The following is a 24084-nucleotide window of genomic DNA, read 5'->3' as shown; positions in this document are numbered from 1 at the left end:
CATGCTGGTTCTCCAGTGTTTCTGGCCACAAAAAAAACAACAACAACAAAACGAAAAACAAAAAAGCACCTTACCATCTTTTGAGACATTCCAGGTATTCTGTACTGTGTTGTCACCCATGAGGACATAACTAAATTTTGGAATATGTGTATACACATCTGGATCATTAACATCTATTTTTGCTCTCTCATTTCCTTTGAGAGGATGGCAGAAGAACACAGAGTCCTTCTCTAGCTGTGGAGGGTTATCATTCACATCTTTCAGGTTCAGTGTCAGCTGTGCCGTGGAGCTCTGAAATGCTCTAGCTGCAGATGTGAAACAGAGGTCAAAACAATATTACAAGACTTATATTCAGAGATGGTGAAACCTATCCACTTTGCTTACTCCCACTTTTTTGCCACTGCATTTAGGAGCAGCAATTATATAATACCACAGCATAAGCCAGTCTTTCCACAATGAAATAAATGGTTAATCCATTTTTAGTTGTTATTCAAAAAAGACAAAGAGAAGGGGATTTTGGCTTATCCATAATTCCCGCTATAGCCAAGACACCTCCAGAATATGATATTTCTCTTTTCTGGGAATTATGAATACCATAATAATAATAATAATAATAATAATAATAATAATAATAATCAACATGGAGTTTGGTTTGGACAAATGTTCGACAGTGGCGCTGAAGAAGGGAAAAATCATTGAAAGTGAAGGCATAAATATGCCCAATGGCCAAGTGATAAAGTGTCACCAGCCCGAGGCCTATAAATATCTGGGTATACTACAGCTGGACAACATCAAACATGAACATGTGAAAACTGTGGTCAGCAAAGAATACATTCAAAGGGTCAGAAAAATTCTCAAAAGCAAGCTCAATGGAAGCAATACCATCATGGCCATAAACTCCTGGGCCATACCTGTCATAAGATACACTCCTGGCATCATAAACTGGATACAGGCAGAACTAGACAATTTGGACCGAAAAACAAGAAAACTTATGACCATTCATAATTCACTACATCCTCGCAGTGATGTTGACCGGCTCTATCTGACTAGAAAGTCTGGTGGCAGAGGACATTTGCAAGCAAAACAAGCAGTCGAAGAAGAAAAACACGCCCTGGCAGAATATGTCAAGGAAAGCCAAGAACCTTTTTTAATTGAAGTCAATAATTGGAAACTTCTCAAAGCACAGCAGACAAAGAATCAGTACAAGAAAACAGCACTACAAACCAGAGCTGACAGCTGACACAATAAAGCATTGCATGGGCAGTTCCTTGACAAAATTGAAGGAAATGTTGATAAGGAGAAGACCTGGTTATAGCTCACAAATGGAACACTGAAGAAGGAGACAGATGGCCTGATTCTTGCAGCCCAGGAGCAAGCCATCAGAACCAATGCAATTAAGGCCAGGAATGAAAAATCAGCGGATGACCCAAAATGCAGACTGTGCAAGGAAGCTGATGAAACCATGGACCATATCCTCAGCTGCTGCAAGAAAATCGCACAAATGGACTACAAACAGAGGCATAACTCTGTGGCCCAAATGATTCATTGGAACTTATGTCACAAGAACCACCTGCCAGTAGTAAGGAACTGGTGGGATCATAAACCTGCAAAGGTAGTAGAAAATGAACATGCAAAATACTGTGGGATTCGAAAATACTGTTTCGAATCCAAACTGACAAAGTTTTAAAACACAATACGCCAGATTGTGGAAAAGAAAAAAAACTGGATTATTGATGTTGCCATACCGGGTTACAGACGCATTGAGGAAAAACAACAGGAAAAACTCAGCCGTTATCAGGACCTCAAAATTGAACTGCAAAAGTTCTGGCATAAACCAGCACAGGTGGTCCCAGTGGTCATTGGCACACTGGGTGCCATGCCAAAAGATCTCAGATGGCATTTGGAAACAATAAATATTGACAAAATTATGATCTGTCAACTGCAAAAGGCCACCTTACTTGGATCTGCGTGTATCATTCAAAAATAAATCATACAGTCCTAGATGATTGGGAAGGGTTCAACCTGTGATTTTGTGATAGGAAATCCAGCTTATTGATCTCATTTGCTGTGACATACTGTGGTTTTGTGTCATTATTATTATTATTATTATTATTATTTATCAAAGTCAAGATTCAGCAATTTGCACCCCTATAATTTCCAATAGTCCTAGCCAACACAACCTTTGATGATGGCAGCTAACAGTCTAGTCCTAGTTAGAGGCTCACCTAGAAGCAGGAAAAGCCATTCCTTGTATCACATACCCAGGTCCTGGCATCTAAGTAAACTGACCAACATTATCACTGAACCATATCCATCATAATCTGAAAGCTTCCATTTTACTTTCCTTCTCCCAAATGTATTATGTAGCAACACACTGGTGCCTTGTAGAAAATTTAAAATGACAGCCCACAGTTGCCTGCCATTGTTACCATGTACACACGAGGAGAGTCAAGGAGGACTATTGTAATAGGGAACACACCAGAAGACATTTTGCTACAGACCTCCTTAAAAACCTCATTAACTACAAGAGAATTTTCTTCACTCACTTTGTTCAATCGCCACAATCTGGACCACGTAGGGACTTTCAGTTTCCCGATCCAATGGTGCTGCAGTATATATTGAGCCATTGAGAGGATTGATTCGTAGCCAGTTTCTGTTGTTGTTTTTCAGGGTGTACCTAAAGACCACCAAGATATAAGAACAGAGGAAGGATATTGCTTTTAAAAGTACTTAACATGTACAGCTTGCAAGAAAGCCTCGTTGGAAATAGTTACAGTCAGTGCCTACATAGATGCACTCATAGCTCATTGCTGTACTTGTTATTTTACTGCATTTTATTTCCTTTCTCATATTGAAAAGAATTCTAAAACCTAAAAAAAGATTTTTAAAAAGAAAATACAGGCAGTCCCCAAGTTACAGACATCTGACTTACAAATGACTCATAGTTAAGAATGGAGGTGAGACAACACAAAGTGAGAGAAATCTACCCCTTGAAAGGAAAATTAACCCCTGAAAGGGGAAAAGATTGTCTCCACTGAAACTTTCTCACCAATCCTTGTTTCCACAACATTTTTTTCAAAATCCAAAAAAAAGCCAACAGACGCAATGTCTTTTTCCTATGATAACTCTTCCATGAGTGAATTTCCCTTTCTATGGATAGATTTCCTCTCACTTCCTGCTGTCTCACCCTGTTCTTAACTATGAATCAGATATAAGGCAGATGTCTGTAACTCGAGGACTGCCTGTATTTGTAATTAAAACAATCATCAAATCTCACAGCATCTCATCAATGAGGTTAATGTCAAGTCTTATTTAATCTTGATTAATCTGAAAACAGAAGGGGGACGGTGTACTTACCTTGTCTCGACTCCCTCAGGATCGTAGGCTATTGCTGTTGTCACAAAGGTACCAACAGTAACATTTTCAAGTATATCAGCTGTGTATGTTTTTTGGAGGAAAACAGGTGCTTCATCCACATCTGTAACATACACTTTCAGCTTAGCAAAAGAACTTGAGTTATATTTCGTCCCAGGAACAAGAGGTTCAGGATTTGTGGCGCTGATGTCCAGGGAATACTCGGGAGTTGTTTCAAAATCAAGAACCTAAGAAAGAAGGAAAAGAAGAAACTGTGTCATGAATCTCCAACTGCATTTTTTAAAAGTTTCTTGAGCAAATCACAAATGTATTTGATAAAATGCCTATGACTCTGATCACATGGGAATGTATAGTAACAGACATTCAGATTTAGTCTAGAGCAGTGGTTCTCAACCTGGGGTTCAGAGACTCCCAGATGACTCAAATCAAGGGAAAGTTTCATCCGAACCACCATTCCTCTTAATGTTCCCCACAACAGCAAGAATATCCCTCTGGGCAGCTAAACCAGGAAATCCCAACTGGATGGCCCCCCACGAGGGTCTGCCTCCAGAGACAAACCAAGAATGGGCAACTTGGAAGTCCCGGAACAGACTCAGAAGTAGTGTTGGGAAATCAAAAAACAACCTGGCTAAATGGCACTACCTAGAAGAGTCCTCCACCTTGTGTGACTGTGGAGTGTGTAGTAGTGTAATTATGATTGCTATAGTTATTGGTGTTACTGTTGCCATTATTCTGCTATCACTACAATTATTATTACATTATTTATTTATTTATTTATTCATTTATTTATTTATTTACTGTATTTGTATACCGCCTTTCTCAGCCAACTGGCCACTCAAGGCTGTTTCCAACAAATCAGTATACATAAAACATAATATAGATAAAAAACATTAAACAGTATAAGATATCACAAAAGCAATAAAAACAACATCATCAGCGTCTTATTATTCTCAAGCATTGTCCAATTCCATTGTCAGGTCATTCGATTTCCTATATTAGCTACTCTGGATTTGTAAATGCTTGCTCGAATAGCCACGTTTTAACTTGCCTCCGAAAGGTCAAGAGGGAGGGAGCAGATCTGATCTCCCTAGGGAGGGCGTTTTATAGCCGAGGGGCCACCACTGAGAAGGCCCTGTCTTTCGTCCCCGCCAAACGTGCTTGTGATGAAGGCGGGACCAAGAGCAGGGCCTCCCCATATGATCTTAAAGTCCTCAGTGGTTCGTAAGGGGAGATACGTTCGGACAGGTAAGTTGGGCCAGAACTCGTATACAAGTTCTGCCCCAAATTCGGATTGATACTATTATTTTAAAACAATATGCAATCATTATAATCAAAATATTATATTACAATAAGGGTATGTGTATTAACAGATCACCTTATATCTCCGTCTTTCTAAATTTGAAGGAATTTCATGAAAAAATTGAAATAATAATTTGATGCAGACTAGTGTCTTAAATCTTGAGTTAAGTTTTGGAGGTCCAAGGCCACAAGAGGTATTTAAAGGTGGTCTGTGGTGGAAAACAGATTGAGAAACACTGGTCTAGAGTGCAATTCAGTCTCTTCTCACTCCAGGCATATTCAATTATCTGCTTATCTTTTCAAGAAGCAAGTCTGGAGATGATTCCTAAAACTTGTACCCAGCTTCATAATCCATACTTACCATGGAGGCCTCAAATGGTAATTGAGACTTTTTGCTCATTAAGAAACAGAGTGGGGAGAGAAACAAAATTCATTTACCTTATTAAGAGAAACAAAATTTATTTACCTTATTAATTGCCACATATCCTCTGTTTGTTTTTGGATCTGTCCGTATAGAAAAAGTGTTATTTGGGTCTCCATTCGTGACTGTATAAATAATTTGAGAGCTTCCAGTAAATGGTTCATCTCCGTCGGTGGCTTGAATTTCCACTATTACAGTTCCAACTTGTTTGTTTTCGGGAAGTGTTAAAGCTCCATACTGTCAAGAGAAAGAAGAAATTATTTTTAATAAAAACAAAAGAAATGAAGGAATGGCCATGTATATGACGATGGATTTATTTCGCTGCACTTTATGCTGTTGTTCTCAAACTTCAATTGTCTGCATTTTTTGGATTTCAACTCACAGAAGCATCAGTGGTCAGAAGTCTGGGAATTTGAAGTCCTTAAGTATAAACGGTTTAAGAACCACTGGTATAATGACATGGATATTGTACATAGAACAGAGATTCCCAAACTTTGGACCTCCAGGTGTTTTGAACTTCAGCTTCCACAATTCCTAACAGCTGTTAAGCTGGCTGGGATTTCTGGGAATTGAAGTCCAAAACACCTGTAGGACCAAAGGTTGGGAACCACTGCCAGAGACTTGGTGTCAATTGTTGCAAGAGGAATAAAAGAGACTACAAAAATGTACTCCCCCCTTTATGTATCTATACGGTTCTGGCCCAGCTTACTTGTCCGAACGTATCTCCCTCTACGTTCCACCTTGCAGGCTAAGATCGTCCGGGGAGGCCCTGCTTTCAGTCCCACCAGCTTCGCAAATGCGTTTGGCAGGGATGAGAGACAGGGCCTTCTCGGTCATGACCCCCCCCCCCCCATTTGTGGAACTCGCTCCCCAGTGAGATTAGATTAGTTTTATTCCTCCTTTCTTTTAGGAAAAAAACCTGAAATCATGGTTCTAGGACCAGGCCTTTGGACAGCAGGCATGACAGCACTTTGGAGGTTGAACTGGATTGGAAATGGTTATATGGCTGATAATAATGTTTTAAATTGTTTTTACCTTATTGTTTTTTTACTGTTTTAAATTGTTGTTATATCTGTTATAATTGTTTTGTACGTCGTGGCATCGAATTGTTGCCAATGTAAGCCACTCTGGGTCCCCGCCTAGGGGTTGAGAAGGGCGGGGTAGAAATGTTGGAAATAAATAAATAATAAATAATAGGATAGGGGCAGACAACTGCTTGAGAGGCAGGGGCAATCCCCTCACCTTTCACGGGCTGCAGATCCCTCCCACCTCATAAATTGAGATTATTCCATTTTCCTTTGCAGATGGCAAATGGAAACTATGTGTTACTTCCTAACTCGATTTTTTGAAGGACTAGGAAGAAAATGGAGGATTGGGATTGTATGGGTAGAAACGGAATATGTTCATTTGTTTTCATCTATTTGGAGGATTTTTCCATACATTTTTCAGACAAATTGCACACTGAATCAGCAAGGCCCAAGCAGGGTGATATCAAAGCGTCACTCTAAGCTGAATTTACCTTGATGGCAGTTAACAACAAAGCACAGAGAAGTACCATAACTTTTTCAAACTCTACGTTTAAGAATATATTAGTCATATGAGTCATGCTAGCGCTTGATTTTTGCAGTACAGCTTCCAGAATGCTCCAGCCAGTGCTGGGACATTCCTTTTCCCACCCCTATTCCCCATAAAAGGAAAGATACATATATGTATACATAGTAAAAGGTTACTCACATCCGTTTTCTCAAAGATTGGGATCTGATCATTGATATCAATGACATTTATTTGCACATCACAAACTGTTTTGAACACTACAGAGAAAATAATAAAATGGTGACAATTGTGAGTCATTCTCTGCAAAATAATGGTTCTCAAACACTTCAATCAAACAGGCTTTAAATGACATACTGGCAAATGGGGGCAAAGACAGACATGCATTAGGTCCATATGTCCCCAAGAAAATATCCACCTCATACATCCTGAGACTAGCAATGAGACAAAGTTCCTCATGCCTCTGAAATCCGTACATGTCAACACTTGTAGTGCATTTCAGCAAAGAAAAGAGTGCCCAAATCATGTCTCTCTTTGAAATATATGAGTGGCTAAACATGTATAATTTTTTAAAATGTGTACAAATACACATGAGTGAATAGGGGAAATACATAACAATCCACACCTTCAGGAAAACAGGTACTAAATGACATACATTTCATTGGCAAAAGGGGAAAAATCAGGTTCAGAAGCCTGAGATAATAGGCAAAGAATGTAGATAGGCTTATGAGAAATGCAATCAAGACTGACATATGCCCACACACCTAATCATAAATCAACTATTAAGAATATAAACACAATATGACCTTTGTATCCATGAAACCAATATATAGAGTTGCATTTATCCAGTTTCGCTTATTTATTTAGGGTCTCCTATTCAAGCTACACCCTCTTCTTAGTGCCACCAATGTTCATCACATAAAAATAATGTTTGCTTTTATCTACAGATTTATATAGTCACATAAAGTCGAGAAATGTATCTGTTATGGATACAACAGTTGTACTGATGTCGTAATAATTAGTATTGATAGAATGCTTTACAGCATTCAACATTTCCATATATATTGTGTAGAGATCCTGGTTTGGGACACATTGCTATGATATGTCTCCCATGCAACTTTCATCATCTTTGAAGACTGCTACTATAGTATAGATCAGGCATGGGCAAACTTGGGCCCTCCAGGTGTTTCAGCTCTCACCATTCCTAACAGCCTCAGGCCCTTTCCTTTTCCCCCTCAGCTGCTTAAGTGGCTGAGGGGAAAAAGGAAGGGGCCTGAGGCTGTTAGGAATGTGGGAGTTGAAGTCCAAAATACCTGGAGGGCCCAAGTTTGCCCATACCTGGTATAGATGGATGCAACCTCCTCAGTTTAAAGATGTAATGTGAATGTTTATAAACATTCAACTTAGGCTCTGTTAGATCCTATGATGTTTGCGATTGCCCTGTCTCTAAGACTGGTAGCATAAAGACACAAAAATTGTGTATTTTTTGAAAATATAAACCCCATTGTAAAAAATGTAGAGTCCAGTACATTTTATTGTGAGCTTTGAGCTGACCTATTGCTCCTCTATGTGTTTTGAAATGTTCCTGCAACCAGAATACTGACAACCTTTCCTTTCTACATATATACAGGTCATCTTTACATCATCCCATACACAGTAGTTATGTGCAGTTGGGACTTACTTTGATTCGTTTCGTGTCCCAGCTTTCGGTGGGGGCCCTGATCTATTTTCGTCTGAGTCTCCCGAAATTGGGAAGTCAGATATTTGTTGCTGTGTTTTGTTTTTGGGGCTGAAAGATTGGTTATCTTTTGGCCCAATATTGGGTGGGGGGCTTCAGCCATAGTCTATGGGTGCAGGCTCCTTACTCAGAGCGCTCCTTATTCGGTGCTTGACTCTAGGCCCTGCAAAGCTCAGGTGCATATGCCCAAAGCCTGCACTAATAGTCCCGAGTGCTTTGGGCCTATGGGTACAGGTTTTGGGACTATGCGCCTGAGCTGGGCAGGGCCTGCAGCCAAGCACCAAATAAGGAGTGCTTCTTACTCGGCACTCGGCTGCAGGCCCTGCCAGGCTCCAGGCAATCAATCCAAAAAGTAGGCTTGGAGCTGGTACCCGCTCCCACCTGCCTTTCATATCAATTGCATTTTCATTCCAGGAGGGGTCTTTCCATTTCGTGCCATCTGAATGGACGGAACAAAACGGAAACAGAAATCAAATGAATGGGACAAATTTCGGGCCCAAGACTAATAGATAGTCTTTTTTTCAAAACCAGTAGTAGATACATCCCCTTGCAACCCCATTGCAATTCTCAATCCTTAAAAATACTGGGGAAATGGAATAATAATTTGATAAGTAGATGCTGACCTGGATCTTTCACTTCCACCTTCAAAGTGTAGTTAGAGGCCTCCTGCCTGTTTAATGCACTACGGATTAAGTTGATAATTCCAGTTCCTGAATCAATGCGGAACAGATTATCCACAGGGATTTTGGGGTTCTGATCCAAAAGGCTGTATTGCAGCCAGGAGTTAACTGTGTCTTCCTTGTCTGCATCTGAAGCCTGAAATGTTCCGATGTAATTCCCTGGTGGCAACAAAGGAAGTTGAAATTAGTCAACCAGTACATAAATGTGAGATAATAGGAAATCAAACAAGCAAAACTATTCAAGTGAATAATCTTAGGCAACTAATAGGGGAGACAAGATAGCTAAAGGAGAGTCTGATAGCAATGATGAAATAACAAGAACAATACTATGCTTTATTTCCCAGTCTGAGACTCAATAAAGCTAAAACCAAAAACTCTAGCAAGCACAAAAGTTAAAAATGTCATAAACTAGCCATGAATTAAAGCTAAAACCATTAAATACAACAAATAAACAAAACACAGATAGGAAGTACAGCACAATTCTGCAAAGTCCTGCCAAAATGAAAAACCTGCCTGTGGAAATTATTGTTGGGAAAAGTACCAATCTAACTCTCTTGGAAGGGAGATCCAATGCCTGGGGAACAGCCACCAAGAAAACCTCTCCCATGTTCCTGCCACGTGTGTGTATGAGGGATGCTTTCCATATATTATCTCAAAATATGGGCAGTCTCTTATGGATCCTTTAAGGTAACATGGACCTGAGCTTTACAGGGTGCTTTAAAGATGATAACTAATAAAATTACATTTTAAGGGATCTAATATAGTTTAAAACATACTAAATAATACAACCATTCAAATTATCATTGCAAAATCATTGAAATAATGAACTCAATAACACTGGCCAATTAGAGGGGATGAATCTTCATGCTGTTCTTAATAGTGCAAGAATACAAATAGTTCACAGCAACCATGTGGAATTCCACATTTCATAGTCTGGGTACAACATTGAAGACATTGGGCAGAACACAATTTAAGTACAACAATGGCAAGCTATTCCAGGTACTGTATAAAGGGCATCTCTTGAATATTTCAACATCTAGATAGACTCCTAAGATAGACTGTTCCTTAGACAGAGCCTAAGCAGTTTAGGGATTTAAGGCTTTAAAAAAACTGGAAATAGCAGGCAAGGATGTCATATTTCGGATTTCTTTGTGTGGTTGTAAAACTTGGACAACGAAGAAATCTGACTGTAAGAAAATCAACTGAATTGAAATGTGGCACTGAAAGAAAAGCTCTAGAGATACAATAGAATGTGAAAATGAACGGTTCTTAGACAAATTCAGACTTGAAATATCTACAAGTAAAGATGACTAAAATGAAGTTGTTGTATTTATGACATATCATAAAATGATGCAACTCATTGAATAAAAGTATTGGAAAAAGAGAGAGATTGCATCACGAAGGATGGATTCAAGCAAGGAAGTCATGGTCCCAAGTTTCCAAGATCTCACCAGGACAATTGATGATCTGGAATCTTGGATGTTAGTCATTCATAATGTTGCCACAAGTTTATTTATTTATTATTTATTTGCCATACTTGTACCCCACCCTGACAGGGGAACTCAAGGTGGCTTACAATGGCACAATGTCATGCCTCAACACAATCACCTAAACATTTCAAAAATTGCAACATATTAAACAGAGTTAAAACAGATTTAAAAAGTTAAAAACTTAGGAAAAACACACCATCCAAGTTCATGGTCTGAGTTGATGTCTACTTGTTCTCAAATAGCAGCAACAATCAATGTACTAGAACAAGCATGCCTGAAAGGATGAGGAAGATTTTCTTCTCACCTAATGGGAACTAATCTAATTTGCAAGTAATGAAGCAATGCACTAACCAAGTGCCATTAGACTTTAATAATTGCAGTTTTCTGAATTCTGCAGAGTAGTTCCCAATTTTAAAAGCTGTACAAAAACATGCATATTAAACAAAGTATATATAAACAATATTTAAAACGTTTCTAAGCAACATTACCCACATATATATGCAAAGATAGATACAATTTTTTGTGAAGGTTTCCAGCTCTTAAAACTCAACAGCTAGTATTGACTACTGAGATTTTTAAAGTTGTACTCAAAAAAAAAAAAATTAAAGTAACTTTCAGAGGCTCTGGACTAACACAGACAAAGCACACGTGTATCATGTGAAATCTTGAGTTCAACATGCATTTGAGGTACAAATCTCCAGATCCAAAGCATTTCCAAGGAAGATATGTATTAACTAATCTGATATCATGTTTTCTTACCTGCAACTTCATTCTCTTGAACTTCAAATTTAGTTAAAGCTTTACACACAGGTGGATTGTCATTTATGTCTTCCACAGTGACATTAACAGTCAATGGATATGACAATGTGACGTCTTCCTCTTTTGCATATACATAAAATGAATACTGTAAAGGAAAGGTTGTAATTAGATATTGTAGTGGCTGTGAAAATTAATGGATAAGACAATTTTATAATGCCCAATCAGAAGTCAATCTCTTCACATGAAAAATGTTTACTCATACTTCAGACATTGGAGAATAGCTTGGTGAAATGACACTGGAAAAATTTAAAAATCTTCCAAAAATGACAGATGGAATTCTAAAAAATTTAAGCTGCATCTTGGCTAACAAACCAGCAATAACAAGAATCAAACAAAAACTAAAATGGCTAAAGTTAAAAGTCAGATTCTGCCATGTTAGATCATTGTAGTGATGTTAAAGAGTCAGCGCTGATGTAGGCAATCTCGAAATGGGCTTGACACACCTTTTCTCACCAGTAATCCTCTTGCATGAAATGTTTACATTAAAGTTTACAAAATAATGTATTTTTCAGGAATTGTGAAATTTTGATATATCACCACTCCCCCTGAAGACACAGGTTTGCAGCTTGGGTGTGATACTGGATTCATAGCTTAGCCTGGAACCCCAGGTTTCGGTGGTGACCAGGGGAGCATTTGCACAGTTAAAACTTGTGTGCCAGCTGTGCCCATACCTTGGGAAGTCTGACTTGGCCATGATAGTCCATGCTCTGGTTACATCCCATATAGACTACTGCAATGTGCTCTATGTGTGGTTGCCTTTGAAGACTGCCCAGAAGCTTAAAATGGACGGCAGCCAGATTACTAACAGGAGCGGTGCTCAGGGAGCATACAGCTCCTCTGTTGCGCCAGCTCCACTGGCTGCCAGTTTGCTACTGAGCACAATTCAAAGTGCTGGCTTTAGCCTATAAAGCCCTAAACGGTTCTGCCCCAACCTACCTGTCCGAACGCATCTCCCCTTATGAACCATCTAGGACTTTAAGATCATCTGGGGAGGTCCTGCTCTTGATCCAGCCTGCGTTGCAATTACGTTTGGCGGGGACGAGAGACAGGGCCTTCTCAGTGGTGGCCCCTCAGCTATGGAATGCCCTTCCTAGGGACATTAGATCGGCCCCTCCCTTTTAATGTTCCGGAAAAAGGTTAAGACTTGGTTGTTTGAGCAAGCTTTTGCAAATGCAGTGTAACAGACATAGGAAATTGGGACTACTGGATGATGAGACTGGACAAAGTTTTTAACTAGGAGATGTAAATGTTCTATGTTATGTGTTTATATTATATGTCTATGTTTTTAAATGTTTCTATGGTGTTGTGGGCATTGAATTGCTGCCTCTGTAAACCGTCCTGAGTCGCCTGCAGGCTGAGAAGGACAGTATACAAATATAGTAAAATAAATAAATAAATAAATCCCCCCCCCCCTTTTTAGGCCTAGTTTTTGGTCTTCAGCAGGTGTGACATTTCCAAGCTTGTTGGGGGGGGGGGGGGGGGTTATAAAAAGAATGCAGTATGGGCAGGGACTACTCTCATCTGTGTGATGGCTCTGAATGTGGAAGATTACAGTAGAAATGGACAAAAGTACATCATGTGTGATGGAAGTGAATATATTTTCAATTTCCCTTATAAATGGAATGGAACAAAATGCTGTGGTAAGGAGACAATTCCAACCCCCCAACCCACCCCCCCACCCCCCGGTCTCCAGAATCATAGTTCATTGCTCAAACCACTATACTACGCTGGCAGTACTAAGTACCTGCTAAGTGATTTCGCCTCTGGAAAGCTTATGGACACTAGCATTTCAAGCAGGAATCATCTACATGTCCAGCCATGACTTAATCCCCCAAAATGATGTAAATGTAAAATGACACAAATTATGAAAAGTTCCCAGCTTACATTCCCTCAGCTTCCTAGAAAGGCAATGGCAAACCTCCTCTGAACAAAATTGATCAAGAAAACCACTTCAAAAGAAAAGAAAAGAAAACCACTTCAGGGTTGTCATAGTCAGATACAATTGGAAGGCACATGACAACAACATCAACGCAACATTAATAGCCAATGTATATTCTGTATAGTGTAGAGTGACACTACCGATAGCTTGTTATAAATGTTTTGTTTCCTCGGTTTTTATAACATTTTCTCATTCTACATACTTACACTTTCTTTTTTTTCTCTGTCCAAAGGTTGAGTTACATAGATAGTTCCATTGCTGTCAACCATAAATGGCAATTTAATAGGAGGCTTCTCCTTGGATGAGATTTCATAGTATGCACCTGGATAATTCCATTGCACCTGACATTTTAAAGAAGAGTAAGTCAACAAATTTATTAATGGAAAGCTCTGCCTTCATGGTATCTATTTCTTGGTGTTGGGCGCTTGGCTTGAGAACAAAATAAATCAAGAAGACAAGATTTGTAATGTATAGACACAGCCTTGGAGAAATTTGACCGTGGCAATACTGGAACAATCTGTCCTTAAAAAAGTAAGTTTTCCAGGACTTGTAAAGCAAAAACCATGCACAGGATTTAGCATGTTTCCAAAATGTATTCTGGAGAAAGACCAAAAGAGCCTTGCTGGATTAGGCCAAAGATCCATGTAATTGATCAGCCTGTTGGCCACAGTGATCAACCAGATGCCTCTGGAGAGGCGGTGGAGGATAATGTGGCCAATAAATGAATTCACTCTGGGTTTTAGGCTGAGCTTTAAAGGTACTGAATTGTATCCCCCCCCCACACACACACACCCAATAGTTTCAGCACCTTGTAAAATTCAGCAGAGTTACCACTCCATTGACATCTAAGTCTCTATTGCAAGTAGAAGAGGGATAAATGTTATTCTCCTAAAACTAGTTTTCAATGCCAGATGAACACAGATGCACTGCTATAAGTATCCAACATCTATTTCTCTATTCCTTCATAGCCCCCTCTATGGACTGTCACTTTGTTGTGGTGAGGGGCTTGCGTGTTCCAATGTAACTCCCAGGAAGGGCCATGGGGGAGGATCCAGACCAAGAACAATTTGCCTCTCTTATCCCTGACTGGACTGCTGTGTCCAGAGGCATCACCATCTTGCAGCCAAAAAAACCCCAAAAACTTTGTAACATGGAACGTACTGACATTGTTGGACAACACAGACAGTGAACGCCCTGAACGCAAGTTTACTATTATTGCAATTGAGCTGGGATGCCTTAACATCAACATAGTAGCACTTCAGGAGACAGCAGGAGAGGGACAGCTGAAGGAAGAAAAGGGAGACTACACCTTCTTCTGGGAGGGACTGCCTGAAGAAGAATGAAGAATACACGGAGTTGGCTTTGCTATCAGAAACTACCTGGTGAAGCATCTGTCTGAAGCACCCATCGGCATTAATGAACAATTCTTAACCCTCCAAATTAACCTTGCCAAAAACCAACAGGCAACCATTATTAGTTCCTGTGCACCAACACTAAATACTGATGAAGACATCAAGGAAAATTGTTATTGTCAGCTGGATATCACCCTTTTGGAGATAATTATCCTCCTGTGTGAGTATAATGGGAGAGTTGAATGAGACTTCGATCTGTTGCCAGGGACCATAGGAAAAGATGGGATTGGAAACGGCAACCCAAATGGCATCCTGATTCCCACCAAATGTATAGAACACAACCTTGCCATCACAAACACACTCTTTCACCAGAAAAAACAAGCTTAAGACATTATGGATGCAACCCCAGTCAAAGCATTGGCACTTCTTAGACAATGTAATTATACATGCCAAGGAGCGCCGCGATGTGTTCCTCACGAGAGCCATGACTGTGTCAGCATATTATTTGAAAACACAGAAATGCCGGACCACTCTAACAACTACCATGTTAGACTACACAGAGAATTTTAAAGCTATGAAGTAAAGCTGAGATTGGTGATAAACAAAAGTAAGACACTCCGGTGGCTGCCTGGGTGCCTAACTTCTTCAAACACCAGCCAATCACCTCCCAACAAAGGTGAAGCCAGAACTTGAAACTGCTAGGCCATCAAATGTTAATCAAGGTGGCCAAATGAAACATTCACATATACCTGAAACAGACAAGAGTTCTTTCTCTCACCCTGGACATTCCACAGATATATAAACCCAATTTTCCTAGTTTCCAACTGACCTCACAACCTCTGAGGATGCCTGCCATAGATGCAGGTGAAACATCAGGAGGGAATGCTTCTGGAACATGGCAATACAGCCCAGAAAACTTACAACAACCCAACTGAAAAGTAGCTATGTAGTTACTTCTGAATCATAAAAAATTCAAATAATTAAAAATGTAACTGTAAATAATTACTTCTGAGAACTAATTTTCCTAGCACTGCTCCAGACATTTACAAGTCATCTTGATTCCCAGGTTTGGGGGGAAAGCAGGATATAAAACAATAAATGAAGAGGGGGAAAAGAGGAGTAACATTAACTCTCATCAGCTCTAGCTAGCCTGGGCAATGGTGCAATGTGGTGAGAGAAGCATTCATCAACATCTAAAAGCACAAATGTTGTGGTAATAGTCATTCATTTGGATGACTTTAAATATTGGGAATGAATGAATGTCCCCACATTGTGTGTAAGTGAACTCCATAAATCAATTAAACTCAACGTCACTGTCTTTCGTCTGTCCTGAATCTCCTGCCAGATGTCCTCATGACCACATCTGATTTCATGATGACAACAGCAACCAGATTAATACATTCAATTTAGGTTTTTGTCCTTCTCAAACAAACCAGCCAAATTTCTCAAGTTCTCATTATGATACTGCAATAAATAGACCTTGCAGAAAGGGGAGAAAATTGACAATAAGAATTGGGCTCTTGAGTAAGATATTCAAGATCTTACCTGAGCGATGCTGATGGGATGAGGTTCTGTAGAGTTCTCCTTGATCTTTACTGGTCCTGGAGATTTCCAGAGGTTTTCTAGCACTATGACATTCACAACTGCGGAATCAGTGTAGGCATTGATGGACTGTCCTGCCATATCATGTACTTCCACGTCAAGGAGATACGATCTTTCTTGTGCCGGATCTAAATATTGGTGTCCTAGAAATCAAACATATCCAACAAAAATGTTAACAGCTGTAACATTCTCTTGGCCATATTCAACGACAGAGCCTGAACACCCTAAATCAGGAAGCCAAGTTCAACCATAGTCCAAAAAAAGTAATTTCCCCATATAAACATAATGTTGACTTCCTTGTCAATTTAGCTAACAGAGGAGAAGTAAAAACCATTCCCCACTCATTGCCTCCTAGAAATTGCTAACTATTTTCAGTTTCCTCTTCTAGGCCATCTTAACTTCTTCCAGGTATTGAGCAAGGATATTTTTAATTGTTTATTTTTATCTCATCCCCCTCCATTCCAACTACCACAGCCTGGACTTCATAGGTAGAGAAGAGGCAGGCGCAGCTCCACCATGTCTAGGATTAGCAGACAAAAGGCCCTCCGCCCCATCTGCCACTATCCTAACTTTGGAAAGAGAAAAGAAAAGGCAGTATTTGCTAGACTTAAACCCATCCCACACTGCTATTCCCCTTTCCTTTTGTATCATGTCCTAATTCAATTGAAAGCTTGAAGAGAGGAAATGGTTTCACTGATCTTTTACTTACAAAGCGCCATTTACAGTGATGGTACTTTAAAGTAAATCAATGATGCTGCTGATTTCCAGTTTTAATCTAGATGTGTTCTTTTATGGCCTTACTTACACACTGCCCTGAAATCCTAAAATCATATACAGTATATAAAAATGTTTAATACATTCTGGCAGACTATCCAGGTACAACTAGGGGTTATTCCTCCCTTATTCCTTAGTCACAATTGTAGTTAACCAGGAACAATTGTGATATGTCAGAATAAAATCTCAGCTTGCTTGTTTGCAATTAGTCCACTGTTGCCTGAAAGCAACAGGTTAGGCTCCCTGAGACAAACTGAAAAGTAGACTTCCTAACTGTGAGAGCTGTTCAGCAATGGAACTCTCTGCCCCCAGAGTGTGGTGGAGGCTCCTTCTTTGCAGGCTTTTAAGCAGAGGCTGAATGGCCATCTGTCAGGGGTGCTTTGAATGCAATTTTCCTGCTTCTTGGCAGGGGATTGGACTAGATGGCCCATGAGGGAGCTATTATTTTAGGTTTTTCTAAGAGTTCAAGAAGTAAGTTTGGACCTGTTTTGCAATGCCACTGTTTACGGTGCAAACCTGGAGAGCTTGGTTGCTAGAATAAGCCCAGATTCAAATGATTAATTAAAATTAGCGTAAACCTTTCAAGACAGGCTGCTTAGTTATTTTGAACTTGGAAACCATCAAGAGTAGATCTACTTACCAGCATTGGTTATGGAGATTGCTCCTGTGACATTGTCAACCTGAAAAAGCATCACCTGGAATGGGTTAGGGAAATGGGTACGGAGCCTGTAGCTCAGTTGTCCGTTTAGGGTATTGGGATCATCACGGTCGACAGCTTTGATGTACATGAAGGGTTTTCCTGTTTGGATTCAAAACAGCACATTAAAATATAGGAACAGAAACAGGAGTTGTTGTCCATTGATGGAAGATGACTAAGAACAAGTAATGAGACTTTATCACACAAATTTGCTATTCCACTACAGTCACATTGTTGTTCATAGAAGATATAGTGTTGAACAACCTCATTATCACACCTCTTTTCAGTAACCCAATTATGCTAATTTGTCAATTTGTGGTCTGCAATTATGCTTCTGCACACCTTCCCACCCTACAGCTATCAATTTTTTTTGCACAATTTTTTTGTACAATTCCAGATTCAAGAATTTAGAAATAGTTCTGGAAGAGAGGGAGAATCTAACCTCCTGATGTAACTTTATTGCTGGCAATGCTGGTACAGTAGCAGACGGTGCCCATAATATCAAAGTAGATGATGGCAGAAAAAATGAAATGCAAAGATGCAGAATGGGGGACGCCTGGGTCGATAGCAGTACATGTGAACAAGATCTTGGAGTCCTTGGGAAAACAAGTTAAACAATGCTAAACATGAGCCAACAGGGCAAAAAAAAAAAAACCATGGGATTTTGGCCTGCATAAATAGGAGTATAGTGTCTAGGTCCAGGGAAGTCAGGCCACCCCTCTGTTCTGCCTTGGTCAGACCGCACCTGGAATACTGTGTCCAATTCGGGGCACCACAACTGAAGAGAGATATTGACATGCTGGAATGTGTCCAGAGGAGGGCGACTAAAATGATCAAAGGTCTTGAGAACAAGCCCTATGAGGAGAAGCATAAAGAGCTGGACATGTTTAGCCTGAAGTAGAGAAGGTTGAGAGGAGACATGATAGCCACGTATAAATATGTGATGGGAAGTCATAGGGAGGAGGGAGCAAGTTTGTTTTCTGCTACCTTGGAGACTAGGATGTGGAGCAATACGTTCAAACTGCAGGAAAGGATATTTCACCTGAACATTAGGAAGAACTTCCTAACTATGAGAGCTGTTCAGCAGTAGAACTCTTTGTCCTAGAGTGTGGTGGAGGCTTCTTCTTTAGAGGCTTTTAAACAGAGACTGGATGGCCATCTGTCAGGGGTGCTTTGAATGTGATTTTCCCACTTCTTGGCAAGGGGTTGGACTGGATGGCCAAGAAGGTCTCTTCCAATTCAATGATTCTATGATTCTATGATGGGAACGATATAGGATTGGGAGCTATTGATTGGTTTTATCCATTAATAGCTAGGGATGGAAGACTCACAAGGGGTCAGGAAGACTGGTAGCACGATGCACATAGTGTCATGCGATAGGGAGCATCACCTGCCTCCTGCAATAAAATCCAGTTTCCTGTTTGAAATATCTAAACCTACTGCTTCAGTACAATGAGGTGTCCAACTTTGAGAGGTCTGTTAAAACTTGTCATATCTTGGAAGACAAGATTCTATATGTGCTTGAAAAGATACATTCCTCAGAGCAAGTGATTTTATTTGGCATTTAGAGTCCTTTTCTGTGTATTAATCATGAGAACTAAACATGGCTTTAATTTACATGTCCAATTGCAAAGCATATTTGAAGAAATCTCACTGTCATAACAAAAGTGAAGAACAGATGGTGATACACTTTATCAACATTTAGTCTGGTGCCTTGATGGTGTGGTGAAGATGGTGTGGTGAAGATGTATGCAATGTGGAAGAGTAATTCCCATGACAATTGGGTTGTAAATCTGCTCCAGGCTTTGATCTGAACTTTAAAAGAGCTTTCCAAGTTGCTGAACCTATTTGACAGATAGGTTTCAGCACCCTGGATAGCACATTGAAAGCTCAGAATGAACGCTTTAGTGGATACTTTATCTCACTAACATGGAAGCAACCAGCTAGTAAAGTTTTTTACTACACTAGAAACATGATTGAAACATTCAGTTTTCCAGCTTTTCGATAATTATGCTGCCAGATCAATTGGAAATGCAACATGGAAACTCCATTACAACTGCTATTTTAAATTAATTAAAAGGCATGTTTGTTAATCATCCCAAGTCTCTAGTATTGGGGGTGGGAGGGAGTGATAGGTCCAGAGTCTTCTGGATGTAGTCCGTTTCAAACTCTCGTTATCCCTAACAATTGTGTACAGTAACTAGGAATGATGGGTTGGAAGTCACAAGAACTGAGAGATTGCTCGAGAAAGCTTAAATATTTAGCAATTTTGTAAGCTGAAATGCCGATTGATATGGATATAAATACCTGCGCGAGAGTTTTGTCTAACTGTTCCATTATACTCGCCCTTCTCAAATTCAGGTGGATTGTCATTGATGTCCTCCACATATATAGTGATAGAATATGGACCCTTCACTCTCTGCCCACTTGCATCCAGACCTTCCAACTAATGAAGATAGGAAGAAAAAATAATATTAAAAGAAAGACACGGCCCAAAGTCATTGCCTTATTTACATTTGAGTTTGTATGCTTATTGGTTTTTAGTTACCAATAAGCAAGGCATTCCTTGCTTATTGCCTAAAAAAAGAGACCATGGCAAATGTGTGACAAGGATGGAGAGGAGGAGATAAGGCATTATATTCTGCAAAGGCTTAAATATGCTGAATATGGATCTCTTGAAGACATAGGAAAGCATGAGAAGTCTACTTGGCTATTTTTAAGTTGTTATTTATGCCTTCAAAGCTTTTTTTTCTTTTTTCTTTTGGAATTGGTATTGAAGTTCCAAGAGTAAGTGCAGTGTAGTGGTTTGAATCCTGGAGGATAACTCTGGAAAGCAGGATCTGAAACTCACGGATGACCTTGTGGAAGTCATATTCTTTCAGACTCAAAAGAAAACAAAGGCAACTTCCCACTGAACAAGCCTTACTATAGGTCATAAAAAACTTGAAGACACACAACAGCACAGCAATTAATATCACCCATGGCGAATACTATTAACTGGTGAGGATTCTGGGAACTGTCATTTCAAACAACATCTGTGTTAGTGGTGACAGTTAAATAGAGCTTCTATTGTTCAAAAGCAATGTTGACTAAACACCAGTATCTGGGACTTGTCTTGTTGTTGTTTATTTGTTCAGTAGTTTCTGATTCTTTGTGACCTCATGGACCAGCCCATGCCAGAGCTCCCTGTCAATCATCACCACCCCCAACTCCTTCAAAGTCAAGCCAGTCACTTCAAGGATACCATCCATCCATCTTGCCCTTGGTCAGCCCCTCTTCCTTTTTCCTTACATTTTCCCCAGCATTATTATCTTCTCCAAGCTTTCTTGGACTTATCTTAGCAAGGGAGAATTGTCTTCTTTCCTGTTTCTGGATTCTCTATTAGCTACACTTTAGCCATTTTGGAAAGAAAGCTGAATCCTGCACTTGATCTAGCAAGGTTTCCATTATTTTCTTATTGCCAGAATGGAGAAATGTTCAATCATGTTTTGCACAAAGAGACAAATAATAAGGGTTCCTTCTTAAATGCCTTCTTTTTCTTGTCAACTCTGTTGTTTCTTCATTCATAAGGTGATACTCTTGGATTTGACTTAACTTTCTCCCACCACCCACCACCACTCCCATCCCATGACTCAAAGAGCTAAAGGTATGATTCTCCATTACAAAATTTGTTGTTCACATGAATAAAACTAGAGGAACCTCAAATATTATTTTCCACATGGACTATCAAACATATATTTTTCTTACCTGCAGCTTGTGGACCTTTTTGGTTTCCCAATCTAGAGCTTTGTTAAGATACAGAACTCCATCTGATACAATTTCTATTATGCCATCTGTGTCGCCAGTCAGCCTCAAGCTGACAACAGGAGCTTGAAATATAAACTAATACAGGAGAGAGAGAGAGAGAGACATCAGAACTTATATTTTTGCTTACATATCCCTCCCACATCCTTAGTTGTTTATGATTTATTTGAAAACCTGTGATATGAACTTTCATTTTCTATGCTACTCTTGACCTTAGCCAAAAAGTCAAGGAGTATTTTCTTCCATCATGTCCAATTTTGGGTCATTTGAAATTGAAAAGTCAGCCTACCCGATATAACATCATCCCTCCTTGAGAACCTTCTTTAACATAAAAATTCTTGTTTTCCAGAGGTCCATCTATCTGTACTTGGCAATCACCCTTCAGGAAAGAAAAAAACAACGAGAGAGATGGTTAATACCAGAGATTGTGAATATTTATGTTTGAAGCAAGCCAAGACCAAACCATCAAGAGATGCCAATTCTGGATTTGAATTTTTTGAATTAAAAAAATCACATTCACCGTAGGCTGGCTCTGATGTTGAACTTTCATGGCAACTTTCCACTTCCATATAAAGTAAAATTGATACCCCTGTAATCACTGTTTCTAGATAGCTCAACAACATTCACATGTCGCAGTAGGTTTATGACATGATTAAGACCATGGACTACTTTCTTCTGGCCAGTTCTGCAGTCAATTGTTCTAAGTGCTGTTGTATATTGTATTTTTTTTTTAAAAAAGGTTACCATTGTGATGACTGGAATAGTTCTTTGTCCCATCTTTTTGAGATTATTGGATCATCACATTCATTGGGATTAGGAGCACAGGATCCCCACACCATGAAAGGAAAAACTTCTAGGTCACCGTTTCTCAACTTGGAGTGGGGGGTCGCAAGGGGGTGTCAGAGGGATCACCATAGACCATCAGAAAACACAATATTTTCTGTTGGTCATGGGGGTTCTGTGCGGGAATTTTGGCTCAATTCTATAATTGGTGGGGTTCAGAATGCTCTTTGATTGTCGGTGAACTATAAATCTCATCAACTACAACTCCCAAATGTCAAGGCCTATTTTCCCCAAACTCCACCAGTGTTCACATTTGGGCATACTGAGTATCCATGCTAAGTTTGGTCCACTGTTATCTCTGAATGTAGACAACTCAAGGTCAATGCCCACAAGTATTTTCTCTTGGTCATGGGAGTTCTGTGTGCCAAGTTTGGTTCAATTCCATTGTTGGTGAAGCTCAGATTGTAGGTGAACTATAAATCCCAGCAACTGCAACTCCCAAATGACAAAATCAATCCTCCCAACCCCACCAGTATTCCAATTTGGACGTATTGTGTATTTGAACCAAATTAGGTCCAGTGAATGAAAATACATCCTGCATATCAGCTATTTACATTGCGATTCATAATAGAAACAAAATTACAGTTATGAAGTAGCAACAAAAATAATGTTATGGTTGGGGATCACCACAGCATGAAGAACTATATTAAGGGGTTGCAGCATTGAGAACCACTGGTCTAGATCTTCTAGTACTGGAAGTTGACTATAGAAGAACATCCCTTAGTGATAACCTCTAGGTCCTCCATCATGACTGAAGGAAGATACTCATTGAGTCTCACCCAAAGCAAACTTTTACAATCAAATATGTGCATAATTAAATCCACAAACATCAAAACTGCAAATGTGGAAGGATGACTGTACAACAGTATGGCAGTAATGCCTTATGGTATCGCTACAATACATCTTCCCAATGACATCTTTTATGGGTGGCTGACTCAAGTTCATGAAAATGCAGTGCTTTCCTATACTGTTCAAAGGTTGATTCCTCACTTAGTATGCTATAACCGCTCCCTTAGTGATAAGAGAAATTGTAAAGAGAAGCTTTAAAAAAGAATGCATGTGCTCTACTGCCCTGCTGACAGAAAACCACAAAGAAGATGACTTTTAAGACCTAGTGATACGAGTCACAAATATGTTATTTCCTATGCCAAGCCTATGCATTTTCTAATGGGAGCAATCATTAAAAAAAGGAAAGACTGGCTTTTTTCCCTTAAGAAATAGAGCTACAAGTTACCAAATTGGTATTACCCAACACCTTAAAACAAACAATGCCTTTTTCAAATAACCTGGGCACTGTGGGCTCCCCAAGCCAGTAATAAATAAATAACAAAAAATATAAACTATTTTGCAATTTTCCCAGTACTTTAGCAAATTTCACCAATTTTTGCAAAGGGAACACAACATAAAAGAATAACATATTCAAACTCGTAAAATTTTAAACAGAAATAAGAAGTAATCCTGTCTCCACCTGTACCATGTAAATAACACTTTTTAAACAAATTAATATCTTTATTGAACACACACACAAACAATCCTGCTATACATTTCAGTTATGTATGAAACATACATACAAATAAACAAAACTTAGCAAAACACACAAACATGCTAAGCTACTAAAATGTTCAGAAACTCCTTTTTCTATTATTTGATAAACCGTGTGGATGGAGGAAGGAATTGTCAAGGAATCAATGACAGAGTAT

At 39.4% G+C, this 24084-nt stretch overlaps 1 protein-coding gene across 1 annotated transcript in view; it reads right to left on the bottom strand.

Moving 5' to 3' along the window:
- CDH17 (cadherin 17) overlaps positions 1 to 24084 on the bottom strand; it is a 42061-nt gene that overhangs the window by 5652 nt on the left and 12325 nt on the right. Inside the window, exons 3-15 of the mRNA XM_067467015.1 lie at positions 21831 to 21920; positions 21485 to 21619; positions 20045 to 20183; positions 17681 to 17839; positions 16210 to 16409; positions 13519 to 13653; positions 11314 to 11458; positions 9008 to 9223; positions 6830 to 6906; positions 5141 to 5332; positions 3358 to 3602; positions 2547 to 2677; positions 75 to 305 (exon numbers count right to left, since the gene is read on the bottom strand). Coding sequence (XP_067323116.1) covers positions 75 to 305; positions 2547 to 2677; positions 3358 to 3602; positions 5141 to 5332; positions 6830 to 6906; positions 9008 to 9223; positions 11314 to 11458; positions 13519 to 13653; positions 16210 to 16409; positions 17681 to 17839; positions 20045 to 20183; positions 21485 to 21619; positions 21831 to 21920 — 2095 coding nt within the window. The remainder of the gene's footprint in view (positions 1 to 74; positions 306 to 2546; positions 2678 to 3357; positions 3603 to 5140; positions 5333 to 6829; positions 6907 to 9007; positions 9224 to 11313; positions 11459 to 13518; positions 13654 to 16209; positions 16410 to 17680; positions 17840 to 20044; positions 20184 to 21484; positions 21620 to 21830; positions 21921 to 24084) is intronic.

The sequence above is a fragment of the Anolis sagrei genome, chromosome 4, assembly GCF_037176765.1.
Source record: "Anolis sagrei isolate rAnoSag1 chromosome 4, rAnoSag1.mat, whole genome shotgun sequence".
Taxonomy (NCBI): domain Eukaryota; kingdom Metazoa; phylum Chordata; class Lepidosauria; order Squamata; family Dactyloidae; genus Anolis; species Anolis sagrei.
Note: the sequence above shows the minus strand (reverse complement) of the source record. Positions and strands in the feature narration are given on the sequence as shown.